The 25,864-nt window shown below is 38.0% G+C and overlaps 1 protein-coding gene across 12 annotated transcripts in view; it reads left to right on the forward strand.

The window, feature by feature from the left end:
* Window positions 1–25,864, forward strand: part of ACACA (acetyl-CoA carboxylase alpha) — a 281,044-nt gene that overhangs the window by 46,709 nt on the left and 208,471 nt on the right. For 8 of the 12 annotated variants that reach the window (XM_047831855.1, XM_047831862.1, XM_047831860.1 and 5 more), the window contains 2 exons: window positions 6,281–6,327; window positions 9,584–9,836. In XM_047831855.1, the coding sequence (XP_047687811.1) occupies window positions 6,281–6,327; window positions 9,584–9,836 (300 nt within the window). Of the gene's footprint in view, window positions 1–6,280; window positions 6,328–9,583; window positions 9,837–25,864 lie in introns of those variants that run through there. The other 4 variants (XM_047831859.1, XM_047831864.1, XM_047831866.1 and 1 more) reach the window with 1 other exon arrangement.

The following is a 25,864-nucleotide window of genomic DNA, read 5'->3' on the forward strand; positions in this document are numbered from 1 at the left end:
AGTTCTTCATTATTTTCAGTTTAAAACTATCTCCCTAAAACCACATAAGATGCTGTAACTCCAAGAGGATTAGAAATTTCTGTTTTAACCTGTAAATTTCTCCAGTTCCACGTATATAAAGTACAGTGCCTTAATATATCCAGGGGACTTGGGGCACAAAAAAAGAGCAATATTTCTTCAAGAAAGAAATTGTTCTTATCTTTGAGACTCAGGGAGGTAGTTGACACACCTCAATTATGGCTCCATCTTTTTCTGAATGCTGTTCTATAAAATAAGATTATGAGCATGAATTGATACATAATTCCAGAGCTTTTAAAAACTTATTTATTATATTTATTTATTTTTATTTTTAAGTAGGCTCCACACCCAACATGGGGCTCAAACTTATGACCCCAAGACCGAGTTGCACACACCACATAGGGGCGCCTGGGTGGGTCAATCGGTTAAGCTTCCGACTTTAGCTCAGGTCATGATCTCGCAGTCCGTGGGTTCGAGCCCCGCGTCAGGTTCTGTGCTGACAGCTCAGAGCCTGGAGCCTGCTTCAGATTCTGTGTCTCCCTCTCTCTCTCTGCCCCTCCCTCGCTCATGCTCTGTCTCTCTCTGTCTCAAAAATAAATAAAAACATTAAAACAAACAAACAAAAAAGAAGAGTTGCACACACCACCAACTGAGCCAGCCAGCTGCCCCCATAATCCCAGAGCCTTTTGAATTCACAAAATGGCTTTTTAGTTGGAGGCTTCTAAATGTTCTTAGGGAATATTTAAAATAAACATGTGGCTCGTGTCTCCCAGTTTTGTAACTCCAGTGTTCATTTAAATTTCTAGGGAACACTGATTCTGCAAAAGCTTAGTGTTTACACAGCATTGTGTGGTATTGGGGGTGATTGATCTAGAACCATCAGAAGAGATAATAACTTTTCCCAGCTTCTTTGAGGAGATAACTCATAGTCAACTATACAGTAATATATATTAATAAATAAGCGAATGACATGCCTGTTGTCTAATTAAATGTTTAGGAAGATAAGAGATAAGGTATCAGAGTGGCATGGAATTAATTTGGTAAACCTTTTTATAAATTTATTTAAAATCCTCAGTTGCTAATACATGACTAATACATTAGTTCACGTAGTTCAAAATTTTAAACATACAAAAGGACATTTCCCCCCAACCTTGTTTTGCAGCCACCCAGTTCTTCCCACCAGAGGCAAGCAGTGTTATTAATTTCTTCTTTAGTTTTTTTTAATGTATATTTATTTTTGAGAGAGAGAGAGAGAGAGAGAGAGCGAGCGAGCACGTGTGTGCGACAGAGCACCAGTCGGGGAGAGACAGGGAGAGGGAGACACAGAATCCAAAGCAGTCTCCAGGCTCTGAGCTGTCTGGGGCTCGAACTCATGAACCGTGAGATCATGACGTGAGCCGCAGTCGGACACTTAACCAACTGAGCCACCCAAGCTCCTTGAGGTGTTTCTTTCTTTAATTTTTCTTATTGTGGTAAAATATATATAACATGAAATTTACCATCTTAACCATTTAAAGACATACAGTTCAGTATTAAATACATTTATAACCTTGTGCACCACTTCTATATCTTCTTTGGAGAAATGTCATTTTAAGTCCTTTGCCCACTACCATCCATCTCTAGAACTGTTTTCATCTTATAAAACTGAACCTCTGTACCCATTAAATAAGAGTTCCTCATTCTCCTCTCCCCCCAACCTCTGGCAACTATCATTCTCCTTTCTTGTCTCCATGATTTTGACATCATGTAAGAATCACACAACATTCTTTTTGTGACTGACTTATTTCACTTAGCATAGTGTCTTCAGGGTTCATCCACAGTGTAGCATATTGCAGAATGTCCTTCCTTTTTCAGGCTGAATAATACTTCATTGTATGTGTATGTCACATTTTGCTTATCCATTCATCCACCAGTGCACTCCCTTTTTCCATGTTTAAGCTATTGTGAATAATGCTGCTGTGAACATGGGTGTACAGACTCTTTGAGAACCTGTATTCAATTCTTTTGGGTATGTATCCAAAAGTGGAATTGCTGGATCATATGGCAATTCTATTTTTAATTTTTTGAGGAGCCACCATACTGTTTTCCACAGTGGCTGTACAGTTTACGTTCCCACCAGTGGTGCCCAAGGGTTCCAATTTCTCCACGTTCATGCCAACACTTGCTTTCTGTTTTTTTTGATGGTGGCTATCCTAATGGGTATGGGTTGGTATCTTATTGCAGTTTTAATTTGTATCTCCCTAATAATTAGTGTGTTGAGCATATTGATGTGCTTATTGGCCACTTGTCTATCTTCTTTAGAGAAATGTCATTTTAAGTCCTTTGCCTGGTTTTAAATTGAGTTTGTTGATGGTTGACTTTCAGGAGTTCTTTATATATTCTGGATATTAATCTCTTATCAGATACGTGATTTGCAAATATTTTCTCCTATTCTTTGGGTTGCCTTTTTCCTCTGTTGATAGTGTCTTTTGATGTACAAAATTTTTTAATTTTCAAGAAGTCCAGTCTGTTTTTTCTTTTGTTACCTGTGCTTTTGGTGTCATATCCAAGAAATCTTTTCCAAATTCAATGTTATGAAGCTTTTGTCTTATGTTTCTTGTAAGAGTTTTCTTGGTTCATGTTTTAAATTTTAGAGCCTTGATTCATTCTGAGTTAATTTTGGAGCCTTGATGCATTCTGAGTTAAATTCTGAGGGGAATGTTCAGCGTATTTGTTTATATGTAGAGATCCAGTTTTCCTAGCACCATTTGTTGAAAAGGCTGTCCTTTCTTTTTGAATGTGTTATTAGCACCATGTCAAATATTATTTGACCATATACGGGTTTATTTCTGGGCTCTCTTTTTTTTTTTTTAATTGATGTGTAATTAACATACAGTGTTATATTAATTTAAGGTGTACAGTATAATTCAATAATTCTAAGCATTATTCAGTGCTCATCATGGTAAAGTGTATTCTTAAGGCTCTTTATTTCACCCATCCTCCTCCTCCCCCTACCTTCCCTCTGGCAACCACCAGCTTGTTCTCTGTTTAAGAGTCTGGTTTTTTGGGGCACCTGTGTGTCCCAGTCAATTGAGCATCTGACTCTTGATTTCAGCTCAGGTCACGATCTCATGGTTTGTAGGATCTGGTCCCATGTCAGGCTCTGCTGGAGGCACGGAGCCCACTTGGGATTCTTTCTCCCTCTCTCTGACCCTCCTCCACTTGTGCTCTTTCTCTCTCTCTCGAAATAAATTAATGGGGCACCTGGGTGGCTCAGTTGGTTAAGTGCGGACTTCGGCTCAGGTCATGATCTCACAGTCTGTGAGTTCGAGCCCCGCGACAGGCTCTGTGCTGACCGCTCAGAGCCTGGAGCCTGCTTTGGCTCTGTGTCTTTGGATTCTGTGTCTCCCTCTTTCTCTGCTCCTCCCCCACTCACACTCTGTCTCTCTCTGTCTCTCAAAAATAAATAAACATTAAAAAATAAATTAAAAAAATAAATTAATTGAAAAAAATTTTTAAAAAATCTTTTAAAAAAGAGTGTTTTTCCTGTTTTTTTCTTTATCCATTTGTTTTGTTTCTTAAATTCCACATTTGAGTGGAATTATGGTATTTATCTTTCTCTGACTTATTTCACTTAGCATTATACCCTCTGAGTCCATCCATGTTATCGCAAATAGTAAGATCTCATTCTTTGGAGCTCTCTGTTCTGTTTCACAGGTCTATATATCTGTCTTTATGTTAATACTGCAGCTTTGTAGTAAGTTTTAAAGTCAGGAAGCATGGGTCTTCCAGTTTTGTTCTTTTTCAAGATTGTTTTGGCTATTTGGGGGTCCCTTGGGAATTCCACATGAATTTAGGACAGGCTTTTCTGTTTCCTCAAAAAACATTTCCACATATAAAATCATGTCTTTTTAATATTTTCTTGTTCTACATAATCCCTTTCTTCTAGATGCACTTTTTTTTTTTTCTACAGGTAGTTATTTGGTTTTGATTCCTTCACATTGGAGGTTTCTCTAAGACTTCTAGTAATCCTTAATTGCTTAATTTTAAGAGGGGGGAATTGATTAACTTTGTTGTAGGTTGATCTGGTGTGACAGTTAGTGAACCCCAATATTACTACTTGAGGTTTTTTCCCCCTGGTCTAGTTAGAATCTTCAAAGCAGGATCCTTTCTGTATTTCCCTCCTGATTGGTGAAAATTGGGGCAAGAAGGCTGGGAGCTCTTATTCAATATGCTTGCTTAATTTCTCCATTTTCAACATGATGCTCTCCCCTTTACTGTTTCTGGTATGTCCCTGTCTAGAAATGTCTTGTTTAACCCTCTCTAGAGAATAAGTCTTCAGGCTTTTATCAGGATGATAGAGCAGTAGGCACTGGGCTTTACTAATTGGAAAAAAAAAATCTAAAGATCTGAAGCTTCTGAAACAGAATTTCAACCAGATATTTTATTTTATTTCATTTATTTAAAATTTTTTTTAATGTTTATATTAGAGAGAGACAGAGGGCAAGGGAGGGGAGGGACAGAGAGAGAGGGAAACAGAATCTGAAGCAGGTCCCAGGCTCTGAGCTGTCAGCACAGAGCCTGACATGGGGCTCAAACTCACCGCGAGCTCATGACCTGAGCTGAAGTCGGATGCTTAACTGACTGAGCCACCCAGGTGCCCCTGCTCTGTTTCATTTTTTAAGTTTATCAATTTTGAGAGAGAGAGAGCACACACAAGCAGGGGAGGGGCAGAGAGCGAGGGAGGGAGAGAGAATCCCAAGCTAGCATCGTGCTGCAAGCGTGGAGCCCGACACAGGGCTTGAACTAAAGAACCGTGAGATCATGACCCAAGCCAAAAACAAGAGCTGGATGCTTAACCCACTGGGCCACCCAGGCATCCCTGTTCTATTTCATTTTTGATGACTGTGCCCAACTTGGGGTTCAAACTCATGACCCTGAGGTCAAGCGTCACATGTTCTACTGACTCAGTCAGCCAGGTGCCTGTCCCTTTGTTTTTAAAATGTTGATTGTAACCCACTAAATTTATTTCTTAGTATTTTGCTTGGTGGTTGCCCATAGTTTGAAAAACACTAGTCTAGTACATAATAATTTACAGAGTCATTTCATATACTTTTAGTCTTCACAGCAATCCCATGACCTTTTTATTTTTCCAGATGAGGAGGCTCAGAGACATTAAGTGACTTGCTCAAGTTTGCACTGCGAGCATTTGGCAGAGTCAGAATTTGATCTTGAGTCCTAGATTTTGACTCTAGTTCCACCTCTGCCCCTCTGGTTACATCTGACCCAAACTACTTTCGTTTTCCTTTCTTTTCGCACTCCCCTTCCCTAGACCCAATTGTAGGGAATAATGCTAGTTTAGACTACGTAATTGGGCAAATCCAGCTTTCCCAGTTAACATATCTGCACAGTCCCCAATCCTGTCACTTGTCATTCAAGGTCATCCCTTAGAAGTTCTGAATTTCTTCTCCACCATAGACCAGTGGTTCTCAAGCCTGGATATATATCAGTGTCAGTCAACTGTGGAACTCTATTCTGATGTCTGGGCCTCCAGCAGTGATTCTGATTCTGTCAATCTGGGGTGGAGTTTAAACATCCATGTTTTTAAAAAGCTTCACAGGCCTGAAACTAATGTAACATTGTGTGTCAATCATATCCAAATAAAAAACAACTTTTTAATTTAAATAAATAAATAGCTCCACAGATGATTGTTATAATGAAAGTTGAGAGTTTTTACCCTGGACACATTTAAGTCTGTGGCATAGAAGGAAAACCCAGGATTTGGGAAGTAAGTAGAGACTCCTTGGTCCCTTAGAGGTTTAGGAACTTAATTTAATGAGAGATCCGTCCTCTTCCTGGCTTCCAACTTTGTGCATGGGTGTAAACCATTTGTAAACATAATCAGAGCCTAACTGAGTTGTAGGGAGTCTAGTGGTTCTCTTCTTCCCAACTGCCTCTTTTTTGATGAAATCTTGGAAATCATAAGGTTGAAATGTGCTCATCGAAGTATGCAATTGGAAAAGGCCACTTGTGAAATGGTAAGCTTGGATTATTGTTCATTATTCTCATGAAAAATAAAGTCTTTGAATGTAATGTTTTTTGTTTATAGATTTGAACAAATAATAAACAACTGAACTGTATGTTTTAAGTTAAATAATAGATTTGACTAGAAAAATGATACTTTATTATCAGTTTTGTATTATGCTGAGCAAAACAGGAATTGCTAAAATTTGGGTTACTTAAAAAAAACACTTCAAATCTCTCTCTGTCTTTCTCTCTTTAGTTCTTTTTGGAGGTGGATATCTGCTCAGACAGTAAGAATTATAAGAGGTCAGTTACAAATAATGCTCTTTCATGTTTAAAGTGTCATAAACATTTTATGTTCATGTGCTAAAATATTAAACTGTAAGCTTTTATGTTAAAAGTTGCATTCTGTGAAAGGACATAGGTAGATTTGGGGGTATAACCTGAAGTGAATGGTCTGACCATGGTAGTATTCCATCCCCTTTTCTCGTTAATTCAGGACTAGAATCAGCGGAAATGGGATGGACTGTAGAGTAGCTTCTAGAGTGGCTGGGTAGCTACTCAGTGATTTTCCATACATGACCTCTCTTTTCTGATGGTTTGCAGGCTTGTGGCTGGGAATACCACTCAGTAGAATTGCTGGTTAGTGGATGGGCTCTTTAGCGCTGACAGCTGAGCTGCTTCCAATCCTCAAGGCTGCCTTCCTGTTCTTCTTGGCTAGGAAGGAAAAGTTTGAAGTTGACCTTACGGAGCCTCTCATTTATTAGTTAATCATGTCTTCTTCTTCTCCCATGGAATCAGAGAATTGCTTCTTTATCCTGAATTTTATTTTTTTGTGTAGTCATCTAATTTTGGTCACACTGAACAAGAAGAGTGCCTTACTTATTTCTCTTGTGAAGAAGGCAGCCATTATTTTCTGTTAGTTGAGATGGAGTTTGGAATTTTGTGGGGGTGGGGGAGGGAGGTCTCCTGTTTTTGTTTTTGTTTTTTTTAAACTTGATTGTTTACGGTTCTAAAATGTGAAAGAAGTAGCCTTTTTGTTACTGTACCTTTTAGTGTTCTTCAGACTGGTTAGTCTGTTAGAACTTTCTCTCCTTCCTTCCCTCACTTTCTTCTTCTCTCCCTTTTTCCTCTTTTTGAATGATTTGAGTTTTTTTAGAGTTCTGGAAGTGAATGTCTATATAAAATTTAGAGACATTTAAAACCAGTTATTTTAATGAAACCTAATATTCCAAGGGAGAAATGTATAGTAAATTTAGATGTCAAGTTTTTCCTGTTCCATGATATTTTTATATTTGATTCTAGTTTTTAAAATAAAAGTTAGCTTACGTAATCTCTAACTCACTTTTAAGAAATATCTAGCAGTAATATTTTTAGCATTTCTGGCAATTTGTTATTACTGTTTCATTCTTCCAGCAGAGTGGTTCTCAAATTTTAGGACTTGTTAAAGTATAGATTACTGGGCCCCAACCTGTAGATTGTGATACAGTTAGTTGCTCTGTGGTAGGCCCAAGAATCTGTACTTTTAACACGTTCTAAGGTGATGCTGCTGCTTCTGGTCTGGAAATTACACTTTTTGAGAACCACTGCTTTATCATTTACGAATACTGTTTTGTCTTTGTAAATGAATAAGCTCTGATTCACAAATTACATAAGGATAATGGTGCACGTGTAATTTTAACAGGTTTAATGGTGATTCCCAAAGATTAAAATCTTGATATTTTGTTACCTAATGTCAAAGAACACTGTTTGCCACCTACTCTTACACTTCAAAGTAGTCTACAACATAAACAATTTATTAATAATAAATTTGTGGGGCGCCTGGGTGGCGCAGTCGGTTAAGCGTCCGACTTCAGCCAGGTCACGATCTCGCGGTCCGGGAGTTCGAGCCCCGCATCGGGCTCTGGGCTGATGGCTCAGAGCCTGGAGCCTGTTTCCGATTCTGTGTCTCCCTCTCTCTCTGCCCCTCCCCCGTTCATGCTCTGTGTCTCTCTCTCCCAAAAATAAATAAACGTTGAAAAAAAAAATTTTTAATAATAAATTTGTTATTTATTGATATACCATCTCTTAGAGCACCTCGAAATCAGGATTGGGAATATTGTTTTCTGAATTGTTAGGATATAAACAGTTCAATACTAAGTTGATGTAGGTTCTGAAGGTTTTTGTTTTTTTTTTGTTTTTTTTTTTCAACGTTTATTTATTTTTGGGACAGAGAGAGACAGAGCATGAACGGGCGAGGGGCAGAGAGAGAGGGAGACACAGAATCGGAAACAGGCTCCAGGCTCTGAGCCATCAGCCCAGAGCCCGACGCAGGGCTCGAACTCCCGGACCGCGAGATCGTGACCTGGCTGAAGTCGGACGCTTAACCGACTGAGCCACCCAGGCGCCCCTCTGAAGGTTTTTTTTTAATGGGATCTTTTGAATGACAGAATAAATATTGTTTAGTTTTAGTTTTATTGTTTTTGTGGACTTTCAGCCATGTTTTGGTCTTTTAATTTGTGTGCTAGTTGTTGGAAATATCCAGTGATGACTACTAAGGCCCTATATCTAGAAAACTTATGCTTGAGATGACACCTCCCTTATTTTAAATTTTTTTAATTTTTAAATTTTTTTACTATTTATTTTTAAGAGACAGAGCAGGAGAGGGGCAGAGAGAGAGGGAGACACAGAATCTGAAGCAGCCTCCAGGCTCTGAGCTGTCAGCACAGAGCCCACTGCGAGACTTGAACTCACAAACTCAGAGACCATGACCTGAGCTGAAGTCGGACGCTTAACCAACTGAGCCACGCAGGCGCCCCAACACCTCCCTTATTTTAATTAGAGATTTTGAATTTGATAGTAGATTCACTTTCTTCCTATCAATGCCAGCACATTAGAGCCAAAACCAGTCATGCTTGGGTGAATCTTTAACAGATGTAATTTAAGAAAAAACTCAGGGGAAGTAAAGATTTCTTTTTTTCAGTTAAAAAATACCCATCTGGAGTTTGCTTTAAAGCAAACTATATATATTTATCTGTGTGGATATATATCAATACGAATATATTTTATGTGAATATATTTAACAAAAATACGCTTAGGTAAAATTCATAGCCTCTCAAAGTGTAGTGTTTGGAATGAGGTGATAGTTATGTAGTTTAGTGTAAACACCTAGTTTGAAATGACAGCCACTCTCCCCAAATCCTTATACCACATTCTCCCTGGTACTGACAACTGAAATCACAGTATTACAAGCAGCTTTCATCTACTGCAGAGGTTTCTCCACTGTTCATAATTATCTCTTGGGCATTACCAAATTGATAAAGAGATTGGGAATGGCTTATAGTTTTAAAAGAGATTTCTTTAAGGAAGAGGGAGCTAATTTTAATTTTTTAGGCGTAGTTACATCTGGATTTTCCTCTCTTGTAGAAAACCAAGGCCCTGAAATAGAAGAGCCAAAGAAACTAGTGCTCAGACGCTACCCTGATTTCAAGTGCCAGCCATAGTACATGAGGAATAACCTGTGGCTATCCTCAGATATAGGTTATTATCCATAACCTGCTTTTCTCACTCATTTTCTTCATAGCTCTGAGAGCTCATTTTGAAGGAATAATGGATGAACCATCCCCCTTGGCCAAACCTCTGGAGCTGAACCAGCACTCTCGGTTCATAATTGGTTCTGTATCTGAAGATAACTCAGAGGATGAAATCAGCAACCTGGTGAAGCTGGACCTACTGGAGGAGAAGGAAGGCTCTCTGTCACCAGCTTCTGTTGGCTCAGATACGCTCTCTGATTTGGGGATTTCCAGCCTACAGGATGGCTTGGCCTTGCACATGAGGTAAGACTGAAATTTTACTTGACCTTATTGACCTGTTGGTTTCACTGATTTTGTTCTGGAAAGGGCAAGAATAATTTTAGCCAAGATTGCTCCACCTTTTCCTGTATCACTGGACTTAAAGCTTTGATGAAGAAATGGAAACAATGCATTTTGCCTGGAGTGGAGGCTTTCAAAGTGTCTTTTCCTAAATGTTCCTCTCAACTGTTTCCTGTTCTGTCTATATACCGGGTCTTTTAGTGACATCTAGTAGGTGAGAGTTAGGTTGAGAAATTTTGGCTTCTGTACTACTTTGACTAACATTGTAGTTGTAACTATTTTAATGGCTGATAAGACTTTTGCAGGGTTGGGCAAGTTTGTAGTAATTTTTCTTTGAACTGCTTTCATGTCAGAAAGGTATATTCCATTTCTGGCAGGGCCAGTCCTCAGTAACAACCTGTGGCAGGAACAAAGGGTTGTTATAGACTTCTCCTTTTTCTATAGAAATGGAATTTTCCATATGTGATTGAGAATGTCAGTAAGTAGTAACATAGGGATAATTCTTATTTATTGATGTTTGATTATACAACCAGTATGTGATATACTACCCTTGGGTCATTTGCTTTGCATTTCTTAGATTAAAGGGCCTGGATTAGTGGTTCTTGGTTTTCACTGTACATCAGAGTCATTTTGTGGAGCCTTAAGAAAGGAGCCCCATCTCCAGAGCTCCAGAGATTCTGATTCATTTGATATTGGCTTGGTTTGGAGCTGGGGCATTTTTTTTTAAAGCTATCCAGGTGATTCTAATGTACAGCTAGGGTTGAGATTATAGGTCTAGCCCAGATAAACATTAGGGTGACTATTGCTGTTAGTAAATCTTGGTGCTTATATTAATGGATCTTAAAATAATTAAGCCCCTTTTTATATACTAGAGATATAGGCTGTGTAGTAAAATCCCATACTGGGTCTGGCTGAATATGACTGTCCTGCCTTAGTCTCCTGGGACTTTAGGGTCCTTGCTTCTGAAAGATGATGAGGTACTAAGTGTCAGTGGTCACCCCCATTTAGCTATGTGGAGGTCAAAAGAAAAGAGTTAAGTAAGTTAATTGTGTTTTATGTCATGGATTCCTAGAATTGCAAATGAACCAGAGACATAATGTAGCCTAATGCCTTTTATTTAAATAGATGAGAGAGCTGAGGCCTAAAGAGGGGAAATAACTTGCCTAAGCATGAATAGCCAGAAAACTGGAATTCAGTGTCGGGTGTTCTGATTGCATTTCAGTAACTTTTCTACTCTACTTCCCTGACAATAAAAGTGTCTTAATTATATAGCTAGTTCAGACAAAGTTGGTTTTGAAGGAATTGATGAACAATGGATTTTATCTAATCTCTGGGCTAAAAAGAGGAATAGAGTGCAGTATTTAGTGGCAGATAAGAGGGGTTGAGGTTTTTTTGGGGGGGGTGGAGGTCAAGTCTTTATGTAAACATTTTTTATTACTTTATAGTTCAATTAATGGTTGACCTAAAGGCTAACACTGGTGGTGGTATCTTACCCTTCAAGGTCATTTGTAAATGTGTGGGGGTTGTAACTGGTGGGACTACAGTAGTTCCCCTCATCTACAGGGGATACCTTCCAAGACCCCTAGTGGATGCCTGAAACCACAGATAGTACTGAACCCTACACATACTATGTTTTTTCATACATACATACTTATGATAAAATTCAATTTATAAATTAGCCACAGTAAAAGATGAACAGTAATAACTAAGAATAGTTATAACAATATTCTGTAATAAAAGTTATGTGAATGTGGTTTCTTTCTCTCAAAATATATTGTACTGTACTCACTTCTTTCGATGGTGTGAGATGATAAAGTGTCTACATGATGAGCTAAAGTGAGGTGAATGATATAGGCATTGTGACATAACTTTAGGCTACTGTTTACCTTCTCACAATATTGTCAGAAGAAGGATCATCTGCTTCCGGTTGGTGGTTGACTGTGGATAACTGAAACCTTGGAACATGAAACCACAGATAAGGGGGGGGACTACTACTGTACCCTTGCATTTAAAGGTCAGAGGACCAATGATTCTAAGCCTTCTGTAATGTACTGGATAATCTCACATAGCCAAGAATTGTCCTCAAAATGTCATAATGCTCCTGTTGAGAAAGACTGGGTTAAATCTAAATCCTTAAAGCCACATAGCACCTTGAGAAATTTGTCCAATTTGAGACCATGTGAAACAGAATATCCATTCGTTGGATTAGGAAATTGTGAATTTGGCAATGGTAAGATAAATACCATTATAGGAAACTCAGCCAATGATTTGCAAGGCAGCTTGCAGTTGCCAAGTCATTCCCAAAGTTGATGGCTCTTATCACAAAGACTGTGTGGTCAGTGGTATGAGTGCCTGGAAATTTTTTTGCATGCCCTACTGTTGCAAAACTCATGCCCATAGCTTGTGGAGGAGCTGTGGATTGAAGTGTGATCAGCAGCCTGGGAAGGAGACAGTGCCAGTTCCCACTTGCTTCTCAGCTAGCTAATGTTCCAAAATAGAACACAGCTTTTCCATTGATACATTTTGTAAGTCATTTGTGGATATGATGTCCTTGGGGTTAATTTAAATTGAGTCAAATTCACTTGATTTTAGAGAGAACTTTGTTCTTGCATCTGCCACCAATTAGGTATGTGACCACAGAGAATACATGTTACCTCTTTGGACTCATTTTCCTCATCCATGAACATGAAGGTATTTGTTCAAAAACTCTTTTTCACTCTTTGAACCCAGAGTTAGAGACTGGTTGAGTTTAGGATTAGCTTCCTGCATGAATAATCTAATCCTTTCCAGGCCATGTAGATTAAAGGGGCAGGTACATTCCTAAGAGGTGTTTACTAGAGGTCATCTAAAACCAAGTAATGTGACTGTCATAGTATAGGATGAGAGAGGGCCTCTCAAGTTTAGGGCTTGGTTTTTTTGATGCTAACTGAGAAGTCTAATGGGTGTAGTGGATAGATATTAATACAGAATAGACTTTTCCAGAGATGGAGATGACTTGCATCACATATTTTCTAGAGCAGCACTGAAAGAGTAGATGGATCACTTTCTAAGCTTTATGACCCAAACATTTGAAAATAATACCCTAAGAAAGTTACAGCTTGATGGGAATATATGTCTTATTGTAAACAACTGTTGTTTGGCTTTATTAATTAATTTAGAACCAGTGTGGGCGGGGGAGGGGCACAGAGAGGGGGGAGAGAGAATCTCAAGCAGGCTCCACGCAACAGCACAGAACCCAACACAGGGCTCAATCTCACCACCATGAGATCATGACCTGAGCTAAAATCAAGAGTTGGATGCTTAACCGACTAAGCCACCCAGGTGCCCTGGCTTTTTATTTTTAAAGAAGATCAGTTAGGGATTGATGTATTAGCTAGGTTGATTTATTTCTGAAACTTATTATTAATATTTAATTGAATATTTGAGAAGAAAGACCATTGAAGACTGAATGTGGGTGTCTTAATTTTGATAACTTATGTATGATTTAGTGGCATATAATAGAATTATCTAGTTGCACGGATATTGATGTCTGTTCCTCATGGGATGCCACTTGAGTTCAGATTGTTCTGAATATTTGCATTGCAGTGTAAATAAATCCAGATCACCCCACAGTCATGCTATCAACCAAAGATTGTAATCAATTTTGTCAACTAGTATACTGAATTCCTGGTTGAAGTCCAGTTGGAAACAGGTGAGCTCCCCAACTGGATCGCTCTTAGGGTAGTGTGATTTCTTTAAACCTTTTTTATCCTGTAATTCATGTTACAGTGTTTGAAACTCCATCTCAGTTTTCCCTTAAACTTTTTAAATGCCCAAAGAATTAAACATCAAACATTTTGTGCTTGGCAAGCATGTTGGTGACTCCATTTGAGAACAGTCTGTAATTGCTGTTATTTGTGTGTATATAAATCCATCATATGATGTTCTATTGCTGGGTTTAAGACATTGGTTGCTGCTTTGGTAGGTGAGAGAGATTAAGTTCACTCAGAAAAGGCTCCTTGAAGGTAAGTTGCATTACTGTCTCCTTTCTGGTCTAGAAAGTACTTTGTCAATATCTTAGAAAATTTAGAATTCAGTTATGTGATTGACGATGAGGTGTTTTCGATTATTCAGAAGAATCTCTGTGGAGAGTTTTGAAGCTGTTTTGTAATTAGAAATAATCTGTAAAGTTTGTCCGATGATACTAGAATGCAAACGGATAAAATACTGTATTGGGGATTAAGACTTAAAAAAATTTTTTTTTAATGTTTATTTATTTTTGAGAGAGAGAGAGAGACAGAGCACAAGTAGGGGAGAGGCAGAGAGAGAGGGAGACACAGAATCCGAAGCAAGCTCCAGGCTCTGAGCTGTCAGCACAGAGCCCGATGCGAGACTTGAACTCACAAACTGAGAGATCATGACCTGAGCCGAAGTCGGACACTCAATCAACTGAGCCACTCAGGTGCCCCTCCTGGTGATAGACTTTTAAAAAAACACCAAAGAGGGAGGTGGGTGGAGGGTTGGATGAAATAGGTGAAGGGGATTAAGAGCACACTTACTGTGATGAGCACTGAGTAATGTATAGAATTGTTGAGTTTTATAGATGTATAGAATGTATAGAATTGTTGAGAATTATACACCTGAAACTAATATAATACTATACATTAGTTATACTGGAATTAAAAAAAATTATCCTAGAGCTGTATGGAATGTATGTATTCCCACTTTTCTTCTCTTTTTTAAAAAAAATTTTTTAAATTGGGGCGCCTGGGTGGCGCAGTCGGTTAAGCGTCCGACTTCAGCCAGGTCACGATCTCGCGGTCCGTGAGTTCGAGCCCCGCGTCAGGCTCTGGGCTGATGGCTCAGAGCCTGGAGCCTGTTTCCGATTCTGTGTCTCCCTCTCTCTCTGCCCCTCCCCCGTTCATGCTCTGTCTCTCTCTGTACCAAAAATAAAATAATAAACATTGAAAAAAAAATTTTTTTTTTTTAAATTTTTTTAAATTTAAAACTTTTATTTTTGAGAGACAGAGTGTGAGCGGGGGAGGGGCAGAAGAGAGAAGGGGACGCAGAATCCGAAGCAGGCTCCAGGCTTGGAGGTGTCAGTACAGAGCCCAATGTGGGGCTCGAACCCATGAACCATAACATCATGACCTGAACCGAAGTCTGATGTTTAACCGATTGAGCCACCCAGGTGCCCCCAGAATTCCTGCTTTTCTATTTCAGTGAATTTTCATTTCATTTACTATACATACATACCAAATTCTAGTTTGTGCAGTTGACTCCAAAATGCTGGTTAATCCAAACTCATACTCAATCCAAAACCACACGCTGTGTATTGTATCTCTTAAATTTCTTAAACTTTCATATCCCCTCCACCCCACTTTTTTTTTTTGTGACAGTGTCTAGTGACTTGTTTAAAATGACCTTAGCAAATCATGAAGGTATATGGCTACTGGTAATAGTTTGGTGGTATAGAGAGAAATGGAAGGAAAAACAAAGGATAATTTGCTACTCTATACTTTTTATAGCTATAGCACTTGTAGCAAAACAATTTTTTGTTGCACTAATATTTTAATGAATTTTATAATCAGAATGAAAGTGGACATTATAAAATACGGTGTGATTTGATCAAAAGCTATTAAGGACAGAACTTTTAAGTTTTAGGGGTATATGTTTGTGTTTGACCTGGAAAGAGATTCTCTCACTAGTCTCTCACTTGAAACTCCTGAGATTGAAAAAAATAAAAAATAATAAAAAAATAAACTCTTGAGTTTGAAGCGATTTCACTTAAATCTAGTAATGGAGGTAAAATTAAATAATATCTGCAGAAGCTTTTGGAAAAGTAAAATGTTCCATACTATGTAATATTTATTATGAAAGAGTCCTTTTGTAAAATAAAATTTTTGACTAGAAAAACCTTCTTAAGGCTTTTGCATGTTGGGTTTAAAACTTGGATATTTAGATTGAAAGACTTTAACTATAGTACACATATACTGTCAATATTATAATTTAGATGTTGAGAATAACCATTATTGAGAGGGCAGGAAATTTCACTTTTCCTTCCTATCTTTGGCTCAGCTGTCTCAAGCTTTAACATCAAAAATAAGGAAATTTGTAGATGGGCCTGTGAGAGTGTTATGTTTGGCTTTCTTAGCATTTCTCATTCAGCTTCCCTGAGCTTTTTCCCTGCCCCCAGCATTTTCCAAACCCTTTACTCCCAATGTTCCTTCCTTGATATTCTGAGGTTCCCAGTTGCCATGGTGCCTCAGAAGTGAGTAGACAGAGAAGGTCATTATGAGATCTGCAACTTGGTACTCTTTCTGAAGGCAATAGTTTGCTCTATTTCCCACCCACTCTTTCCATTCAGAAAACAGGAACTGTCTTTGTATGTATTATAATCTCCAGACTTTATTCCATAAATGTAGCTAACTGTAGAAATGAAATTATGAATATTTGTAAATAGGGCTCAGGACAGCCACTTGGCAGTGTTTATTATTTTTATTACTTCTAGTGTAATGCATACATTTTCCCCCTCCTTTCTTCCTGTGAACATAAATTTACAAATGAAGTTTGCATTTACTACTTAAAACTTTAAAATTATTAGATATATGCTTACTATAGAAAAGTTAGAAATCCAAAAAGTATGAAGAAATAGAAAGAATCCAGAATATGATTGTCCAGTGATAATTTCTGTCAATATTTAATATTTCTTTTTGTGAATTTTACCCCTTAAGGATAAATTTCTTTAAAAAATACTTAAGTAGATTATATCTTAATGCACGGCTCTATTTTTTGCTTTTTTCCATAGAACAACATTTTCTCATGTCACTAAAAATCTTTTAGCTTAATTTTTTTTAGCTTTTTATTTTGAAATAATTTTTGATTTACAGAAGAGCTACAAAAACAGCAGAGAATTCTTGTGTGTCCTTCACTTACTTTCCCCTACTATTAATATTTTTCATAACCATAGTACATTTATCTAGAGTTGTCAGATGTAGCAAATAAAAATACGTGTTGCCCAGTTAATTTTGAATTTCAGGTAAACAATAATTTTTCATATAAAAATTAAATACTGCAAATACTGCATTAGACATACTTATATAAAAAATTACTTGTGGGGCGCCTGGGTGGCGCAGTTGGTTAAGCGTCCGACTTCAGCCAGGTCACGATCTCGCGGTCCGTGAGTTCGAGCCCCGCGTCAGGCTCTGGGCTGATGGCTCAGAGCCTGGAGCCTGTTTCCGATTCTGTGTCTCCCTCTCTCTGCCCCTCCCCCGTTCATGCTCTGTCTCTCTCTGTCCCAAAAATAAATAAAAAACGTTGAAAAAAAATTATTAAAAAATTACTTGTGTTTGCCTGAAATGGAAAATTTAAATGGGCATCTTGTATTTTTTCTAGCAACCCTATTTTTATTAAAATTAAGTAGTTAACATTGGTATAGTACTTTTAAGTAAACTATAGATTTTATTTGGTTTTCAGCTCTGTCTCCACCCTTGCTAATAGAGATATACTGGAGAATTCTAATTCCTGAGTTTTTCCAGAGTGCTAACATAGAATCATGCTTGTTTCTTTTTTTTCTAATTTTTAATTCAATTTATTTTTTAATTTGCATCCAAATTAGTTAGCATATAGTGCAACAATGATTTCAGGAGTAGATTCCTTAGTGCCCCTTACCCATTTAGCCCATTCCCCCCTCCCACACCCCCTCCAGTAACCCTCAGTTTGTTCTCCATATTTATGAGTCTCTTCTGTTTTGTCCCCCTCCCTGTTTTTATATTATTTTTGTTTCCCTTCCCTTATGTTCATCTGTTTTGTCTCTTAAAGTCCTCATATGAGTGAAGTCATATTTGTCTTTCTCTGATTGACTAATTTCACTTAGCATAATACCGTCTAGTTCCATCCAAGTAGTTGCAAATGGCAAGATTTCATTCTTTTTGATTGGTGAGTAATACTCCATTGTGTATATATACTACATCTTCTGTATCCATTCATCCATCGATGGACATTTGGGCTCTTTCCATACTTTGGCTATTGTTGATAGTGCTGCTATAAACATTGGGGTGCGTGTGTCCCTTCGAAACAGCATACCAGTATCCCTTGGGTAAATACCTAGTGGTGCAATTGCTGGGTCGTAGGGTAGTTCCATTTTTAGTTTTGTGAGGAACCTCCATACTGTTTTCCAGAGTGGCCACACCAGCTTGCATTCCCATAGAATCATGCTTGTTTCTAAGAGGCTTTCCATACCATAGGCTCTTTGGTTTCTGAGTTACTTCTTGACCATCCATTTTCTGTTTCCCAAAATTTTTTGACGTCTGTATCTGTTAGGTCCTCCTCTTTCGTTTTCTTTGTTCTTATGTCTTTATGTTTCTTTTATTATTTTGTTGTCATTTTCATGTGATTTTTGGTAGAGAATAGAAATAAACAAATGTTCCGTCTGCTACTGTCGACCGGTAGTTCCATTCACTCTTCAATCTATTGCAGTTGGCTTTTGCTTCTACCACTTCTCTGAAACTACACTTAGAAAACTTACCAGTGACCTCCTGATGAGCAAAATTTGACACTGTTGACTTTTCACTCATTCTTGAAACTACACCTTATATTTTAGTAACATTCTCTCCCAATTCTCCTTTCTGACTCTACCCTGTCAGGTGCTTGAGTTGGCTTGGCTTTTTCCACATGCCTCCTAATTGTTAATTTTCTACAAAGCTTCCTGGCTTTAGCCCTCTTCTCATAGGTCACAACCTCTCTCTTGATCTAACTTAATTAATGGTATTCCCATTTCTCTGGTCTTCTAAGCTAGAAATATGGGTGTTCTATGAGATTCCTCTCTCCTCTACCCCTACCCCTAACACCTAGTTAGGTATTCTTAATTGATGCTATACCCCAATAATTCTTAAATTTTTAAAAAATGTTTATTTTTGAAAGAGATAGAAAGAGAGAGAGCATGAGCAGGGGAGGGGCCAAGAGAGAGGGAGACACAGAATCCGAAGCAGGCTCCAGGCTCTGAGCTGTCAGCACAGAGTCCGATGCAGGACTTGAACCCACAAGCCTGAGATCATGACCTGAGCTGAAGTCAGATGCTTAACTGACTTAGCCACCCAGGTGTCCCAGTATACCCAAATAATTCTTGAATCCATTCCTTTCTTTCCTTTGCTACTGCTATTGCTCTTGCTTTTATATTTTATTTGGATTTGGCAAGAGTATTTTAGTTCTTCTCCAGCCTCTTTCCCCTTTCAGTTTAAGCTCCACATGGCCATTGGGATCTTTCTAAAAGGTAAACTGATCATCTTATAGCATTACTTTAGTGAGTCCTTTTTACCAATAGGATATATTAGTGGCTAGCCAAACATTGTGCCAAGTTAACATTATTTCTAATACAAGAGCTTTAATCATTATTATGCTGGGCTTGTTGAGATCTGTAAGGTGTCAGTAATATTTCAGATTTGTTTAAACTCAGTTTTGAAGAAATGAACAGAAAACAGACAAGCAACAGAGATAAGTATATAGCAGGAACACCAGTGATGGTGGGGTTGACAGCATGTGGAAAGATACCAGACTGAGACATCTAGCATGTTCAGGCAATTATAAGTCATTGAGTATTATTGAAATGTGAGGGAGACAGGGTGTTTAGTGTCGTGGAGGAAGAGGCTGGTAAGATAAAGGTGAGATCATTAAGCATCTTGTCTGTCATGCTGAGACACATATAACATGGAAAACAGTATTTAGATTTGGCTGTGCAACAACAGAATCATCTGTGGAACTTTCAGAAACTATGCAATCCCTTACAGGAGTACTGATGCATAGGGGCACTTGTACCCCAATGTTTATAGCAGCACTCTCAACAATAGCCAAATTATGAAAGAACCTAAATGTCCATCAACTGATGAATAGATAAAGAAATTGTGGTTTATGTACACAATGGAGTACTACATGGCAATGAGAAAGAATGAAATATGGCCCTTTGTACCAATGTGGATGGAACTAGAGAGTGTTATGCTAAGTGAAATAAGCCATACAGAGAAAGACAGATACCATATGTTTTCACTCTTATGTGGATCCTGAGAAACTTAACAGGAACCCATGGGGGAGGGGAAGAAAAAAAAAAAAAAAAAGAGGTTAGAGTGGGAGAGAGCCAAAGCATAAGAGACTCTTAAAAACTGAGAACAAACTGAGGGGTGATGGGTATTGAGGAGGGCACCTTTTGGGATGAGCACTGGGTGTTGTATGGAAACCAATTTGACAATAAATTTCATATATTGAAAAATAAATAAAAAACTATGCATCCCTAAACTGTGTGTCAGACTGCCTAAATTACAGTTTCTGGTCATGGAACCCAGCAGTCTTCATGCTAGTACTCTCCACGTGAATCTGATATGAAACCTGAGCTGAGAACCACTTTTCTAGCGTTTAGAACAATGCCTGGCATATAATACATGCTTAATAAATGTTTGTTGCATTGAAATTAAAGTTGTGCAAGTAGATTAGATTATTATGAGGGAGAGTATATAAGTAGAAGGGAAGTGTGTCTTATGGAAATGTCTACCTTTAGATGGAAGGAAGGGTGAAAAAGGGAGACAGGAAATGATTAGGAAGGTAGAAGGAGCACCAAAAAAAAAAAAAAAAAAAAAAAGAAGGAAAGGATAATTTTAAGGTGGAAGATGTAACATACAGTGTTGAAAAGAAATGTCAGATTGAGAAACAACACTGGGGGGCGTCTTGGTGGCTTAGTCGGTTAAGCATCTGACTCTTGATTTTGGCTCAGGTTTTTCTGACTCTTGATTTTGGTTTGTGAGATCGAGCCCTGCATTGGGCTCTGCGCTGAAGCATGGAGACTGCTTGGGATTTTCTCTCTTCCCCTCTCTGCCCCTTCCCAGGTTGTGCCTGCACCCATACACGCACACACGTGCACACATGTGCACACACACACACTCTGTCTCTCTCTCTCTTTCTCTCAAAATAAATAAACATTAAAAAGAAAAAGAAAAAGAAAAAGCACTGAAGTTCGTGCATAGGAGGCTCTTGGGGTGAACAGCTTTAGTAGATGTCCAGAGATTAGTAGTAAATGAAGGAACAGCAATGTCAACACTGTGTACCCTTTTAAGAAGTTGATGGCAAGGAAGAAAAAAGAACAGCTACTTGAGAGGATAATAGGATTTCTCTCTTGTCCTCCTCTGCTGTGTTTTCTTACTGGAATGCCCTTCCCCTGACTTTTGGAATTCCATTCATCCTTTTGGGTCATCACTTTGTAAGGTCCTTCTCAAATGCTGCCTGTGCTGTGAAACTTTTCTTCTTTCTCCTATTTTGTTTTTCTCTTCTGGTTATTTGGCCTTTCATTTTTCACAACAATTGTGTTCTTTCTCCATTGTCATTAAACCCATCCCTAGCTCCTGTACCTTCTAGACACACTTTGAATTTTATAACTTTGCCTCATATTTCATTGAGAAAATAGAAACTATCACACCAGAAATTCTTCCTTCCAACATCTAATTTCAAATTTACTTGTATCTATACTCATGTTTTCATTTTTCCTTCTTGTTTTAAGGACTTCTCAAGATCCTCCTTCCTTTAGTGATCCTCTTCTTTACATTTTAAATATCCCCTTTTCTACTAAATCACTCATGTTGGCATCCAGACATGCTCCGATGACTCCCATCTTTATAAAATCCTTCTTTGATAGCCATGCTCCCTTTGGACTACTCCCCTAATTCTCTGCCCCACATCATGGCCAAGATCTTCAGAAGGGTTCTTTCTTCCTCTTCTCTCATTCTGTCTTCCAACCTGTACTAGTGTGTACTCTGCCCTATCATGCTACTGAAACTGCTTGCATTAAAAATCACCAGTGACTATTGTATTGCTAAATTCATTGGGTGCTTCTCAGTTCTCATCCTTTTAGTCCTCTCAGTAGCTTTATACAGGTACCTACTTTTTTCCTTGAAACAGCCTTCTCTTTCCTGCTGAAAACTGTGCTTTCTTGTCTTTCCTCCTGTGTCCCTGGTACTCTTTCTAATCTCCTTTGCAAGCTCTTCTTTTTCATGTTACTTCCAGCATTTAGTCCTGCTTGGTCTTGGACCTTCTAGTCCTTTTACTTGGTATACATTTTCTTTCTACGTAATCTCATCCCTTTGCTACTGTTTGTATGCCAATAACTCCCATTATTTATGATATCCATTCCATATCTATCTTTTGATCTGACTTGCTATGTTCAGCTATTTATGTGAAATCTTCGTTTGAATGTCCTGTAGACCCAAACTCCTTTTTTTTTTTTTAATAACCTCTTCGTCCAGCCTGTGGCTTGAATTCATGACCCTGAGATCAAGAGTTGCATGCTCTATGGATTAAGCCAGCCAACTGCCTCTAGACCTGAACTCTTGATTTCTCCCTATCCTCTCTAAATTGATCCTTCCATAATCTTCCACCTCTTATAAATATCACCTCTGGCCACTCTGCTTAAGTCAGAAACCTGGGAAATCATACTTCAGTTCTGTTGATTCTGTCTCCAATATTTACTTCAGTACATTCACTTGCCATCACTTTAGTTTAGCCTTAGTCTGTCAACTCTTGTTTGGATTAATAGAATGGTCACTCAACTGGATTTTCTGCCCCCTGATTTCCTGTCACACTTAGCATAAGACACTAAAATCTTTTTTTAAAGTTTTTAAAATTTATTTTGAGAGAGAGTGTGTGAGTGAGAGAGCAGGGGAGAGGCAGAGAGAGAGAGGGGGAGAGAGAGAATCCCAAGCAGGCCCCATACTGACCAATGCGGGGCTTGAACTCAAGAACCATGAAATCATGACTTCAGCCTAAACCAAGAGTGAGACACTTAACCAGCTGAGCCATCCAGGTGCCCCAAGATACTAAATTCTTACCTTGGCTCCTGAGGCCCTGAATAATCTGACTTCTGTCAGCTTCCATGTGTTGACAGTGCTTCAGTCATACTGGCCTTTCAGTTCCCCTGGTGTTCCAGTCTTTCCTATCTCAGGGCCATACATACTTGTCCTTTTGCCTGGATTCTCTCTTACTCTCTCAGTGATTACTTAAGGCCCCCTTTTTAAGGTTTCGGATTAAATATCACTTCCTGAGAGAGGCCTGTTATTATTTGTAATCTTTTTGTTTTTCTTTCAAATGATTCACCACAATTTATAATATTTTCACTTGCTCATTTATTTTTTTGTCTCTGTTACCCTGTCACCAATATGAGAGCAGTGATCATATACATTTTGTTTGCAGTTGTATACCCAGCACTCTCTATAGCACATAGTAGGGCACTCAGTAGATATTTATTGAATCGCTGAGAGAGATATAAAGATTGGCCAGGGACATTCACAAAAGGTGGTAGTATCTTAAATTATATGTATATATTAAAATTTTTAAGTGGATTTAGGATTGTTCAAATTTTCTGTTTCTTCTTGGGTGGAATAGAAAATTTTTTTTCAGATGATTTACCAATTGAATCTAAATTTTCAGATTTATTGGCATAAACTTCATAATAAACATACTCCTTTCTTTTTCATGTTTTAGAATTTGTAGTGAGTTCCCTCTTCATCATTCCTGATATCAAGTTAGCATTTTCTATTATTTTTTATCAGTCTTATAGAAGTTACTAATTTTGGGGCACTTGGGTGGTTTCAGTCGGTCAAGCCTCTAACTCTTGATTTTGGCTCAGGTCATGATTTTGCTCTCTGTGAAATCCAGCCTCATGTTGGGCTCAGTGCAGAGCAAGGAACTTCCTTGGGATTCTCTCTCTCCCTCCCTCTCTGCCTCTCCCCCACTCATGTACATACATGCGTGCATTCTCCCTCTCTCTCTCTCTGAAATAAATTGATTTAAAAAATAGAAGTAGTAATTTAATTGGACTTTTCAAAGAACCAACTTTTTGTCTTTGTTGATTTTTTTTATTGTACATTTGTTTTCTCTTTTATTGATATCTGCTGTCATCTTCGTTCTCTTCTTTATACTTTTTGAGTTTACTTATTTTGGGAGAGAGTGAGCATGAGCATGGGAGGGGCAGAGAGAGAGGGAGAAAGAGAATCCCAAGCAGACTCCACACTGTCAGCGTGAAGCCTGATGTGGGGCTCTGTGGCCTCGATCTCACAAACCACAGGGTCATGATGTGGGCTGAAACAAGAGTTGGTTGCTTAACTGATTGAGTCATCCAGGTGCCCCTTTTCTTTATACTTTCTTTAGGCTTAATATGTTTTTTTCTGACCTTTTGAGATAGATTATTATTTCTTTTCTAAGCTGTGTACCAATAACTACAAATTTCCCCAAGCCCATCTTTGCCTATATTTCAAGGTTTTTTTCAACATTTTATTATGAAAAATTTTAAGCCTACAGCACAGTTGAGAGATTTTATGAGAACGCCTAGATTTTACTCATCACCTAGATTCTACTATGAACATTTTCCTATACTTGCTTTATTAGTTATCTATCCATTTCTGTATCTCGGTATCCATTTGTTAGTTCATCTTGTATCCCCAAGTTTTGATGTGATATATTTTTATTGTTATTCAGTTTAAGATATGTTTTTCTTTTCATTGTGATTTAATTTTTTAATTTTTTAGTTGAGATATAATTCACATATAACATTGTATTTTAGGTATACAGCATAGTGATTTTATATTTGTATATTTATACATATAAATACATACATATACATGTAAAATTTATATATGTGCGTATAACAAAATAATTACCAAAATAAGTTTAGTTAACATCCATCACTATGCATACTTAACAATTTTTTTCTTTCTTCTTGTGATGAAAACTTAAGATCTACTGTCTTAGCAACTTTCAAATGCACAATACAATATTGTTAACTATAGTCACCATATTGTGTATCACATACCTAGGACTTACTTATTTTATAACTGGAAGTTTGTACCTTTTTTATTAAAATATATATAAATATATATTTTAGTGTTTTATTTATTCTTGAGAGAGACAGAGACAGAGACAGAGCATGAGCGGGGGAGGAACAGAGCAAGAGAGGGACACAGAATCCGAATCAGGCTCCAGGCTCCGAGCCGTCAGCACAGAGCCCGATGCGGGGCTCGAACTCACAGACCATGAGATCGTGACCTGAGCTGAAGTCAGACGCTCAACCGACTGAGCCACCCAGGCACCCCTGGAAGTTTGTACCTTTTGACCACCTTCACCCATTTCACCTACCTTTATTGTGTCTTTTTTTTGACGCTTAAGTTATTTAGAAGTGGATTCATTAATTTCAAGACACTTGGATATGTATTAAAATCACTTGAATATATTTTAGTATCTTTGCCATTGATTTTTAGTTTAATCCATTGTATTCAGAGGATATACTCTGTGATTTCAAATCTTGGAAGTTTGTTGATACTTTATAGCCTAGCATATGGTTAAATTTTTAAAAAATAAATCTGTTTTTTGTATGTATATGCATATGTATATATTTTTAAGTAAGCTCTGTGCCCAACGTGGGGCTTGAACTCACAACCCCGGGATCAAGAGTCACATGCTCTAGACTGAGCCAGCCAGGTGCCCCTAGCATATGTTCAGTTTTGATAAGATTTTATAACACTTTTGAAGGATGTATATTTTGCAGTTGTTGGTTGTAGGATTCTATATTTGTCAGTTAAGTTTTTTAATTGTGTTGTTCTTCAGTATCTTTGACTCCACCCCACCCCCCACTTGTTCTGTCAGTTAGTAAAACAGGAAGAAAATACCTTGCTACCAGAATCTTATAAATCAATAAGAAAAAGATATTTCTACGTCTTCTTTTTAAGGGTAGTATAGTTGACATACAATATTACATTAGTTTCACATATGCAACATAGTGATTCAGTATTCATATACATTATGAAATGATCATGACAATAAGTCTAGTTACTTTCTGTCACTATACAAAGGAATTACAGATTATTGATTCTATTCCCTCTGCTGTAGTCAATATAGATTATTGACTACATCCCTGTGACCTATATATTTTTGTAACTGGAAGTTCGTACCTCTTAATCCTTGGCACTTATTTCACCCTCCTCCCC

The sequence above is a fragment of the Prionailurus viverrinus genome, chromosome E1, assembly GCF_022837055.1.
Source record: "Prionailurus viverrinus isolate Anna chromosome E1, UM_Priviv_1.0, whole genome shotgun sequence".
In the NCBI taxonomy this organism is placed as follows: Eukaryota; Metazoa; Chordata; class Mammalia; order Carnivora; family Felidae; genus Prionailurus; species Prionailurus viverrinus.